Source organism: Pygoscelis adeliae, unplaced genomic scaffold (assembly GCF_000699105.1).
Source record: "Pygoscelis adeliae isolate BGI_AS28 unplaced genomic scaffold, ASM69910v1 Scaffold71, whole genome shotgun sequence".
NCBI lineage: Eukaryota > Metazoa > Chordata > Aves > Sphenisciformes > Spheniscidae > Pygoscelis > Pygoscelis adeliae.
Genome location: NW_008824356.1, coordinates 5,128,617 through 5,140,382, shown reverse-complemented (window position 1 = coordinate 5,140,382; position 11,766 = coordinate 5,128,617). Strand labels below are relative to the sequence as shown.

The following is an 11,766-nucleotide window of genomic DNA, read 5'->3' as shown; positions in this document are numbered from 1 at the left end:
CGCCTGTGGGAAGGCCGCGCGGTTTGGCGGCCCCGCCGAGCCACGGCCGGTGCGGGCTGGAGGGGGAACCACAGCACCCCGATCGCCCTTCTTCCCCCCCTTCTTTTCTGTTTTGCGGAGCTGGGAGGTTACGGAGGTCTACCACCCCCTTTCTTGATCTTGCTGGGCTTGCGTGTTTTGAAGAATTAATGTAACGCTGGCTTTGCTGCTCTCTAGCTCATGAAAAGCAGTGGGTTGTCATTATCCGTAGTTCTTACCAACAGTTGTGGCCTGAAGTCCTGGCAAATGAGCATAACTTCAGCTGTGCTTTCTGCAGCCATAATGGTGTAGTCTGAGCCAAAATATCTTTTCTGCACATGTAAGGGAACATTCTCCAAGTTCTTGGACTAGTCCCGGGCACTTGGTTTCTAGTGCCCTGTGCAAGGCAGGGTGAGAGATAGGCCTCCTCGTTGTTATCTTCCTTGTGCAAGCTTCTGGGATTAGTGAGAACTTGTAGCTGTTGGTATCTTCCAAACGCAACCGGTTTTACCTGGTGTGCTGGTCAGAAAAAGCAGCTACGCAGCCAATGAGGTACTACGCAGGAGTTTCTTCCTGAAGCGCTGGCCTCAGTAGAACTGTGACTGAGGCTCTGACAATGAGGAAGAAAATTAGGCTGAAAGGGGAATTGGGTTCATTAGGGAAACCACGGCTGAGCTTTCTGCCTGGGTGATCGTACCAGGCTTAATCGTTGGTTGAGGAAATACAGTTGATGGAGCTCCCCTGGTGCTGCTTAGGTGACCTGAGTGGCTCGGGTGAAGGAAGTAATCGAGGAGGAAGGGGGCAATCTGCTCTCCCCGCAGGTGCGTAGGGTGGCAAGTGGCTGAATGTTGTTCTGGCTTGGGAAGCAGGTCTGGTGTCAAGGTGAGACCTGCCTGAAAGTTGCCATCTGGCTGGCTTGCTGTGTTTGAGGAGGACGGGAGGCGCTCACAGCGCTGGTGGTGGTTCAGTTGCGATGGAAAGTCCTTAGACTTAGGCAGTTGGCGAAGTTCTCCCATGGTTTTTTTTTTTTTTCTTCTGTTGTCACTATTTTATTTGTTTTGTGTGTAAATGCATATGACAGATTCCAGCCCTGACGGGAGAATGACTGTTTTGTATGGACACTGGCCACTGATGTGGCTTTTGTCCTTGACAGCTGATACTGGAGCCTGCTCAGTGGCCCTTTGAGCTGACTCTTCAGTCATCTGTGGGTGTATTTTAAAGTTAGGTTCCCATGCTGTTTGTTGGTTTGTGCGTGCTTTATTTAGTGTGAGAAAATACTGTGCCCTTTCACTCAGAGGAGAATTGTCGTCTTGTGTGTGGCATGAGACGCACTGGCTGTTGGTGGTGGACATTTGTGCACACAGATCGAGAGGACGTTCTGCCCAGAGATGAAGGGTTTTCTCATCTTGGTTGGATGAGGTAGCATCAACCTGCAGAAAGGTTTTAAACCCATCTTTCTTCTTAATTTTGGAACTTGTTAAGGGAGAGAAAAAAGGAAGTTAAATTTGTCAGTGCACCAAAAAAACAGGAGGCACAACAGATTTCCTAGGACCTCAGTAAATCAGTTCTGTATAGCCTGGCCCCAACTGGCTTTGTAGCTGTAGCCACATGAATATGTCATTACTGTGTTATAGTTCTTTTTGTGTATGCAGCTACACTTGTGCTTCCTTCTGGAGCTTTGCCTTGTGTTCCTCTGGCTTCACGGCAGCAATAATACAAACAAAATGTATTCCCATTACTGGCCTTTCTTTCCTTCCTGACTTGAGAGAAGCAATGGCACTAATACAGTTTATTTTATGATTCCATGCTGTCTATCCCCATTCTGCCAGTACTTCTTCTCCTTCAGTCAAACCAAGGTGAAGCTTTCCAAATCCCCATTTTCCCTGCAGATGGCAGGAGACCATTGCTTGCTCTGTCCTTGGATCAAAATTGCTATGACCTGTCGGACAATTCAGCATTTTTTTTCCGGCCTAGCTACAATGGCACTTTATACTGCTGATTTTCAGAATTCGTTTCCCAGATTGTTAGCTGGCAGTTCTTAGCACAGATACTATTTTAATTTAGATCTGTATTCTGATAAGTGAGTGGCAACATATCTTGGATACCAGCTACTTGCAACTAGGTTCTTTACCCCAGTGTATCCCAGCTGCAAGAGCATCCTTAAAGCTGCTGGCAGTGTGTGTGCTAGAGGGAAGTTGACTGTATGACAGCCACTTCATCTCTGGTGGCCACCTGACTTGGTGTCTTGTTTACCACTTCATGTAGAGCTAATAAAATGAAAAGTTGCTGTGCTGATTGAGGGAGATAACTAATTCCCTGTGTCCAGCGAGCTCTGAAATTCTGCAACACAGATCAAGAGACTCAGGCTTCAATTGACTTAAAGACCTATCATTTCAACTACAAGGGTTTATCTCTTTTTATGCTTTTGAGAGGCTGTGTGACTTGTGGTATACTTTACAGAAGGGAAAGGGGTATGGAGGAAAGAGGTATGGACTGAGGCAGAAATAGCTTGGGTAGATGAACCCATGGTGCCAGGTTTGTGTTGATGTTTTTTTGGTGACATGAAGAGACTGGTTCTGTAAGATGCTAGGGGGGGAGATCTCACAGATTCCCAAACATTGATAAGTTTCTGTGAAATTCCTCAGCTGTGTGAGGAGGAGCCACACGCCTTTCCACAGCCAGGCCAAGCTGGAGCAGAGTTTCAACCAGGCATCTGCAGCACAGACACGTGGGCATTAAGGACCATATGTTTCAATGACATCTTGGATATCTAGTGTGAAATGACTGAAATGTCAAGGAAATTGCTAGGTCTGTGATTTTTAATGCACAGAGATAGGAGTTTAGAAACCTGAAGCTTCATCCTGGAGGAGAATGAGAACTTGTGCCCTGGGGACTGCAACATTGTTTGCTCAAGCAGAGTAAAGAAGAAAATAGCTGAGTGGGTGGGATTTTCCTTGAGATGTGGGGGAGGAAAAGACAGCAAGAGTCTGGCCGCTTCTGCAGCGCAAAGAGCTCTGCACAGACTTACCTGTCAGTTTTCATGAGAGTTAGAAAGCTTAATGGAAGTGTGCAAAGGCAGCCAGATCTGTGCGATTATCGGGATAGAGGGAAATAGGAGACATCTGAAGAGGAACGTAGATGAGGGGGGCGTAAGGAGGAAGCGGCAGCTGAGGTGGTGGTATGGCAGGCAGGAGGAGCACATCACTTACATCCCCAGAAGAGGTGACTCTCTTTACAGACAGCTGCTGTGGTGAGCCTGTTCATTTCATTCTCACTCCTTTATATAATCTGTGTTCTGAATGAGTAGCTACCGACTGTGTAGGCTCTGTGGCTTTTCTTCTGGCATATGTTCTGGTTTTTGTGGGCTGTGCCAATCCTTGCTGTTAGATTTTTATTTTTTTATCTCAGTCCTGACAGTAAACTGTAATTTAGTGAATAGTGCTGCTGAAACTGAAATGCCTTATGAGGATACCGGTTTCCTGAACACCTAAAACAACAGCAGCAAAAAAAATTACTTAGTTTGCTTTGGGTCCATGAACTTTCAAAGATTTATTTATTTTTTTTAGGCTTGAGAATAGTACGTGGCATTTTGTGGGGTGTGAAGGCTTAAAGTGGTATCTGATCCTTAGCACTCCTCATGAATAGCACGCAGGTTCTTGCCTGCTCCATGAAACCCATGAGCCTGATAACCTGTGGAGGCAGGATGTGTTTTGTTCCATCTCGAACCTGCTAGTTTCAGGGCGTCATATAATGAAATGAGATTGTGACAGGTGGAGGTTGAGGTTATGGTGAAGCCTAGCACCTCATCAACAGCAATACCTTTATAGCACCTCTCCTATGGATTTGATGTCTAGTGATACTCTTGCATCTTACACCTCTCATGTGTTTCTACTTGCGAGATTTGTCCACGCCAATGGAGAGATCTAACTTTTCTCTCTCCTTTTCTTCCTTTTCCAGGGAAGCTAGCAAAGAGGCTACAGGGAGCAGCATTGCAGGACAACCCTTTGCAACAGAGGAGGAAATTGCTGTGCTCAGGTCCTTACCTTTCAGCAGTGATTCTGTGATGCAAGTTCCAGGAGTTTCTCCTTCTTGATAATCTTCTCTATGGGCTCTTCTTGCTGACATTTGCCCCACTGTTGGGCACAAAGAGGAAAGATGCTGAAGAACGGGTATCCCCTGTTTGGCTTTTAGAACATGGGCACTTGTGTAAAGGTATGTGATTGCTCTTTGGTTGGAGGGATGGAATATCTGTAGAGGCCAGCAAAGGGGATTTGCTGGGCTGGAAAGTCATGGCTATTGTTGGGGGGGAAATAACTCATTTAAGCTTTCTGCATGCTGATGTCCATTGCTGCTGCTGTTGAGATGACTGATGAATAACTCCCCTTTTGTGTTTTAAAAAAAAAAAAAAAGAAAAAGCAGCTTGAATGCACAATGTAGCTTCTCACTAACTGAATGGTGACATGGCGAGCTATATTGTATGCATTAGCGTATGCCAAACTGATTGTCTAATTGTGACACACGTTCCTTGCTGCTGCTCTTGTTCCATCTGTAAGCTATGTCTTATGAACCAAACAGCATGTTGTTGTTCTGGGTGTGGTCTTTTTACTACATGTTTGTTTAGCACTCTCCTCAGTGAGAACTTTATTCTAGATTGCTGTCTCTAAAAACTGCTGTAATCTTAATAGTGTACAAAAACCAAAGTTTTAGCTTGCATGTTGATCAGCGAGAGTTTCAGCGGAGAGGCTCCATTTTGCAGAAGTAAATAGGAAAATACAGATGGACTGTTTTCCAGTTGCATTCATACTTTCCGTAGTAGAGTTAGAGGGCAAAAAAAATGGATTCGGCTCTGTCCTAGAAAGATTTTGTTTGTTCTGAACAAATGGGGATGGTCTTGTCCACAACCCTTTTATTCCATAGCTTTTTCTTCCAAGGTTGCTGGTTGAGGGTCAGCTTCTGTCCATTTTGGTGGTGGCTCTGTGATGTGCTTTCATGGCAGACTTGAAGTTAACTTTGTGACTTGCAGAAGCAAGTAGGTGTGAGAGTTTAGATGAATGGCTTTCGGCTGCTGCTGTCGAAGTTGGTGATCCTGCAAAAAGTAGCTCCTTCTTGCAGTACCCAGAGCCCGCTCTCACTGGTTTCCGAGGATAATATGTTGTCCTTCTTTTAGATACCTGAATCTGAACGGGAATCTGTGATGGAGGGAGAACTGTTCCTTGTAGCATGCTGTGCTGTTTGCATATTTCACAGTCTTATGGAATAATGCTTTAGGGATGTCCTTGGAGAGGAAGATAGATGATCGATAGGTATTTGTCTGAGGAATCATAGATTAAATTTAGGCCAATGTGTGTGAGGAAGAGTCATTGGACTGGACTTGGCCTATTTTGTGTTCTAGATGCAGCTGTGATCCTCGGCTGTGTGTCCCACCGAAGGGACCTGATGTTTTACATTATTGGTAAGTGAAGGAAAGGCTGCCACTGTATTTGTTGACCTCTCCATAGGCTTTAGAAGGGTTTCTTGAAAGCCTCTGCTTTCATGTTAGTTCAGAGTCTACCTAACAAACATGAAGTTACTGTCACCCCGCGCTGTGCCCTCCACCTGGCAGACTTGCCTCTCCACCATTCTTCTTGTTCCTAAAGTCCTTCCATTGACCTCATTCCTAAGCCATCCCCTTACTTTTTCTTTCGAGAACTAGTGCAGGGTTGTTGCCTCCGTGATGCTTCTTAATCCAGTCTTAATGTGATGTGCAGGGGTTGTGTGGTTATATGACTGTTTCCCTTAAAGGAATCTCTCTAGTTCTAATTTGCAACTCAAAGGGAATTCCATGCTTCTGTTGGGATGTCTGCTAGCCATACCTGAGACTCTGTACCACCTCTACCTATTTCCTATGTTTGCAGTCATTTGCAGAGTTTTAAGGGACTTGTTATTCTCTAACCTTACTTGTAGCATAACACAAACCATAAATGTTCTCACAATAGCTTCTGCCTTAAACACCTAATTTGCAGTTGAGTAGAATGTCATTGATAAAAGGCATCTTGGGCTGATGCAGGGGGGATTTTGGTGCCTGACTCAGCCATGCTGCTGCAACCACCCTCTGTTCTCTCCTTGCTGCAGGTGGGATCACAGTATCTGTGGTAGCTTTCTTCTTCGGCATTAAGTTCCTCTCTGAGCTTGCCGCACGTATAGTCAGCTTCTTTCAGCATGAGGACCGGGAACGCCGAGGGGAGCGAACTATTTATGACTACGTGCGAGGCAACTACCTGGATCCCCGGTCCTGCAAAATCTCCTGGGATTGGAAGGACCCCTATGAGGTGGGCCATAGCATGGCCTTCCGAGTGCATGTAAGGGAATATTTCTGTTTCCATGCAGCTTTGGGGGCAGGAACAGAGGTCTGAGTTAGGGATGGGCTCTTCAAATGTTTTTTGTTGGGGCCAAGCTGGATGTAACTTAGGAGTAGGAAAGCTATCTGTTTGTGTCTTCTGGCCCCTGTAACTGTGTTGCAGAACTCTGTAAATGCATATCTGAGGTTTGCACTCCTTAAAATCTTATCTCCCTCTCTTTAGAATCCTCTGAAGAGCCGGAGGAGACCAGGCTTGTCCTATCTACTGCTTCCTTTACTGGGAAGTGAGTGGGCTGAGCCTTGCCTTCAGCAGACTTGGTGCTCTCTTTTGGTTGTGCAGCTGAAGTTGGGAGTGTGGGAGTGGGCATTTTACCAACCCAAGAGCTGTAAAGCTTCATGGCCGCTCCCCATTCCTCAAAAACTGTGTGTTTTTCTGTCTGACCTGGAAAAGCCTGCCAAGGACTCTTGTTTCCCTCCAATCCCAAAAGGCCAAGTTTAGGGGAATGGGACAAGTATACAAAAAGATGGGTGAGGGGCCTGAAAACTGAGAGTTTGGAGCTACGTGGAGAAAGTTTGAACAGGTTTTGCTGGGCTCGTGCCCACCTTTCTGCCCCACCTTCCCCACCCAGAAGGGTATCAAAATAAGAAGAAAGGTTCAGCTTTGTTGCCATACCGATCCCTCTCGGGAAGGCAAGGAAAACCCTTCTGCTTGAGGGTGAGCGAGGAGCTCTAACTCCAGGGCAGGCAGTGAAAAAAAGCTGAGGGGAAAGGGACTTGTTCTGTTCCTGCTGTTTAAATTTATTCCCTTCACCTTACTGACTCACTCATGGCAGCTCCAGCAACGTGCCCTTCCACTTCATGCTTGTCTCCCATTTGCTTAGCCTTTTATTCATCAACAGTAGCTGTTGCATGCACTGGTTTCTCTCACTGACAGTCAAGATACATACTACTTCAGGCCCCGCACCCTGTTTAGAAACACGGAATAATAGTAACCTTTTGCTGACTGCAGGCTGATTGCAGATGGCAGGCAGGATCTGGCCCACAAGCTGCTGGTTCTTGAAGAGCCATGCACGTAGGGTTTCAAGGTGTAATTCTTTCCCTGTAAGGAGGTACCGGTCGAGTATGTTACCTTCTGAAATTATCTGGCAGATCACTTCTGTGATTGAGCTGCCTGTGATTTTTATCTAACACGTTGTTTTCATGCTGATGCTTCTTATCAGTACAGACTGGGTCAGCTCCTTAGGTCAACATCTTCTCCACACTGTTTTCTGTAACAAATTGGTGGGAGCTTTTCCAGAGCTTAGCTGTACAAATGGACAAGATCTGCTTGTTTCTCTGAAAGGATGTGGCTTTGCTTTTTTCCTTTCGGTAGTGGGTTCTCTTGGTTTGTGTTCTGATATTGCACTAACAGTGCAGAGAAGAAATGCCTAGAGGCATGTTCTTTTCAGGGCACTCATTTGAACCCCAGCACAAAAGAGAATGAGGTTGTTGAATGCCCACTTGTGCCTTGTTCACTTGGGAGAACACAGCCTGTGTGACAGAGCTGGCTGTTAATTTTTTTTCCTTTGCTGAGCTGGGGTTCTTGCTCTTGTTTCCCCAAGGCGACTTGCTTTCTCTTCCACTGTGCACTGCATATTTTTGCTGACCTGGACTTCTCCATTTCCCATGCAGTTATTCTATAAAAATGGGCAACCCTTCCCTGCTCACCGGCCTGTGGGGCTGCGAGTTCACATCTGCCATGTGGAGCTAGCAATTGATATTCCTGTAACCCAGGAAGTTCTTCAGGAGCCTAATTCCAATGTGGTGAAAGTGGCCTTCACTGTGCGCAGGGCTGGGAGATACGAGATCACTGTAAAACTTGGTGGCTTGAATGTGGCCTACAGCCCCTACTACAAGGTGTTCCAGCCAGGTAAGGTCTAAGTGACCCTGTAATGATTCAAAATGGATTGGAGGTATTGGAGGCAGTTAGGTAAATGTGTTTCCAGCTAAAATAGGTAGGTGACAGGGAAAGGGTTACCTTCACCATTTTCCCCTTGCCACATTTAGATCCCGGCGATAGACCCATGACTAAAACATACTTGTGACCACCAGTATGTGGCAAAATAGACACTGCCTTACAGAATAAGTCATTAGTGCTGCTTAAACTCCCTAACCACTTGTGTCGTGTTCTCCATTTTGTAGCAAATTCTTCATGATCCATCTAGTAGTCAGAGAATGCCTTTTGTGAAAGTATTGAGTTATTTGTATCCGAATTGGAAATAGTGTCATGATTTGACTCTTTTCCTCTTTTTGAATACACTATTCCGTTAAGCTCCTGGAGCAGTTGTTACTTTTGATTATACACTTCTTTAAAAACATTTCCTTTTTATCCATTTTAAATTTGTCTCCTTTACTTTTGTTTTTTGACCCAATCTGCATCTTTTCTATTCCATGTACATGTTCATTGAAAGTACCTCTATTCCATTGCATTGTGAATAGATACAAAGCTTGCTAAGATACCCCTTCAGAAGGAGGAAGCTCAGATTTAACTTAGATACCCTCAAGGCTAAAGTTTTTTTGGCAAGCTGAATTTGCAGGTTTCCTTGGATGTCAGCCAACTTGTACTTTGTATCTGCAATGGGAGCAAGTTCTTGAAGGTTAGAAGGGAGGAAAGAGCATTCTTTAGAGGACTAGTAACTGCTTTTGCTTTATCAGTATTAAGTTTCTGACCCAAGGCAAACCCTGTGCACCACACCATGTATTTCAGAGCTCAGATATTTTGTTTTTTAAATGTAAGGGCATAGAATGTGTTTAGATTTGATCCATTTTCAAGGGTATTGTGCCTCTGGTTGCTCTTCCTTTGCTCTTTGTAGCTTCACCTTGGAATTTGTTTGACTCTAAACTGTTGTTGTCTGCTTCAGGGATGGTGGTTCCCTCCAAAACCAAAATTGTCTGCCATTTCTCCACTCTGGTGCTGACCTGTGGGCAGCAGCACACTCTGCAGATAGTGCCCAGAGACGAGTATGACAATCCCACCAGCAATTCTGTGTCCCTGATAGATGAGCACAATTACAGCCTCTCCATCCATGAGGTGGGTGCAACCCAATCCCTTGCTGCTTGACCTCTGGTGAGCTGGAGACCCCCCTTTATTAATTTGTTTTCTGTTTAGCTGGGTCCTCAAGAAGAAGAGAGCTCTGATGTTGTGTTTGAGAAGTCTGTGGTGTCCAATCGGCAGACTTGTGAAGTGTTCTTCCGACTCACCTTGCACTGTAGGGGGTGTTTCCATGCCTGCATCTCCTACCAGAACCAGCCCATAAGCAATGGTGATTTTGACATCATTGTTCTAAGTGGTGAGTCAAGAGCTACTCAGTATTCATTCTCCAGGTGTCTTCTTACAAGATGCTTTGCACACTCATGTAGCAGAGCTAAATGTGGCTTCCCTGCCGGCTAGCCATGCTTAATTGCTCAAGAAATGCCTATTCATTTAAAAATGCTAAGGTAAATGAATTTGATGCTGACAAGGGAGATATCTGAAGGTCGATACTCTGTTCCATCAGCATGTAAAAGCACGTGTGTTTTTTCACCTATCTTGGGAGGTTTACCTCTGAAATTAGGCAATTTTTATTGCTTGCTAGTACTTGGCATCTGAGCCATACCATAAGTGAGCCAGTCATGTATTGTATGTTAAGCTATATGGATGAAGAACACTGCGTGTAACCTATGTGCTTTTTACAATTTTATAATTCCTGGTTTCTTCAGAAGTGAGCCAGTCTGCAATGTGGCTGTAACATGGCTATGCCTTCAGGCTGGTGCTCCGAGACAGAGGTTCTGCATGCCTTTTTCCTTTTTTCTTGAACCAGTCACTGTCTGAAGCCAGGACAGACAAAATGCTGTCTTGAAATCTTTTCATCCCACTCCTGGGTTCTCTTTATCAGTTTTGCTTGACCAGGTTTTCCTTTAGATGTGTAGCCTTTTCTTTAAAAGCATGGTAACTAATTTGGTGGTGGTCTGTGGATTCTTTACTTTTTGATTCTGGTCTCTGTTAAGATTTACACAACTCTTTTATATCTGTTTCCCTCAGAGAATGAAAACAACGTTGTAGAACGCAATGTGTCCACCTCAGGTGTCAGTATGTACTTTGAAGCCTACCTTTACGATGCTCCTAGTTATACCAACACTCAGTGGCAATTTCCACTAACGCACCTGAGCTCCTCCCAGCGCCGTCCTTCTATTGCAACTGAGGATGAAGATGAAGACTCTCCCTCTGACAGCCAAACCCCTGAGAAAGTGAAGAAACCTAAAAAAGTGTACTGCTATGTGTCACCTAAGGTAGATTATCACAACATTACCGCTCTTGAGTGCATGTTCAAAGTACACTGCAGCTGAAGAGCTTCCTTGTGCCCTATACCTTAGCTCCAGATTTAGGTGCCTCAGATTTGGTTAAAAAAGGTTTGCCTAAGGCTAGACAGCAAACCTGGTGCTCATGACTGAGAATAACGTTAAAATGCTCCTTGAAGTTTTAGGACTCCATGTGTCTTTCTAGGTCTGATCCAAAGCCTACTGGGAATTTTATCACTGATTGTTCAATAGATATTCCGTTTGCCTTTCCTTTGCTCTGGTCAGGTCAGACCTGCAATTCCCTTTCTCAGTTTCCGATACCTGTAGGTAGGAACTTAGAGGAAGACACTTCTCAGATTTTATGTCTTTGTCCTGTTTCTTGAATGTTTCAGGGACATGAAAAGGAAAAAAAAATGGTCAGAGGACAAAGGGTAAATGTGTAAGTAGAAGAAACAGGATTCAAGCAAGTCAAGAGAAACTGAGGATTCTCTTATAGTAAGAATAGGTTAACAGAATTTATTACCCCTTATTATTGCATTCAGGGAAACTAGAAAGAAAATTCCACTAAATCTACTAATAAATTTAAGTTCATTTTGACAATATCCAGCTGAGGGTGTTAAGAGAGCTGGCTGATGTCGTTGCGAGGCCGCTCTCCATAATCTTTGAGAAGTCGTGGAGATTTGGGGACATCCCAGAAGACTGGAAGAAGGCTCATGTCACCCCCGTCTACAAGAAGGCCTTAAAGGAGCATCCAGGAAATTATAGGCCCATCAGTCTTACTTCAATCCCTGGGAAAGTTAGGGAACGAATCCTCCTGGGGGCTATCAAAAGTCAAATGAAGCACGTGACTGGGAAAAGCTAGCACGGATTCACCAAGGGCAAATCGTGTTTGACAAACCTGATCGCCTTCTATGACAAAGTAACCTGCTCGGTTGATGTGGGGCGAGCGGTGGATATTGTCTACCTGGATTCCTCCAAGGCTTTCGATATGGTTTCCCACAGCCTCCTCCTAGAGAAACTGATGCATTATGGTCCAGACAAGTGGTCTGTGTGGTGGGTGGGGAACTGGCTGACAGGCCGCACCCAGAGGGTGG

At 45.0% G+C, this 11,766-nt stretch overlaps 2 protein-coding genes across 7 annotated transcripts in view; one reads left to right on the top strand and one right to left on the bottom strand.

Moving 5' to 3' along the window:
• The window catches only part of FCF1 (FCF1 rRNA-processing protein), a 6,835-nt gene extending 5,412 nt beyond the window's left edge, over nt 1-1,423 (bottom strand). Inside the window, exon 1 of the mRNA XM_009319483.1 lies at nt 1,351-1,423. Within this exon, the coding sequence (XP_009317758.1) occupies nt 1,351-1,423 (73 nt within the window). The remainder of the gene's footprint in view (nt 1-1,350) is intronic.
• Nucleotides 1,424-3,974: 2,551 nt separating this feature from the next.
• AREL1 (apoptosis resistant E3 ubiquitin protein ligase 1) overlaps nt 3,975-11,766 on the top strand; it is a 22,178-nt gene continuing 14,386 nt past the window's right edge. For 4 of the 6 annotated variants that reach the window (XR_663400.1, XR_663398.1, XR_663399.1 and 1 more), the window contains exons 1-7: nt 3,975-4,230; nt 5,411-5,470; nt 6,130-6,356; nt 8,027-8,264; nt 9,256-9,425; nt 9,504-9,684; nt 10,416-10,663. Coding sequence is in view for 3 of the 6 variants with exons in the window: in XM_009319387.1 (XP_009317662.1) it covers nt 5,455-5,470; nt 6,130-6,356; nt 8,027-8,264; nt 9,256-9,425; nt 9,504-9,684; nt 10,416-10,663 (1,080 nt within the window). In the remaining 3 variants the exon portion in view is untranslated. Of the gene's footprint in view, nt 4,231-5,185; nt 5,322-5,410; nt 5,471-6,129; nt 6,357-8,026; nt 8,265-9,255; nt 9,426-9,503; nt 9,685-10,415; nt 10,664-11,766 lie in introns of all 6 variants that reach the window. The other 2 variants (XM_009319388.1, XM_009319389.1) reach the window with 2 other exon arrangements.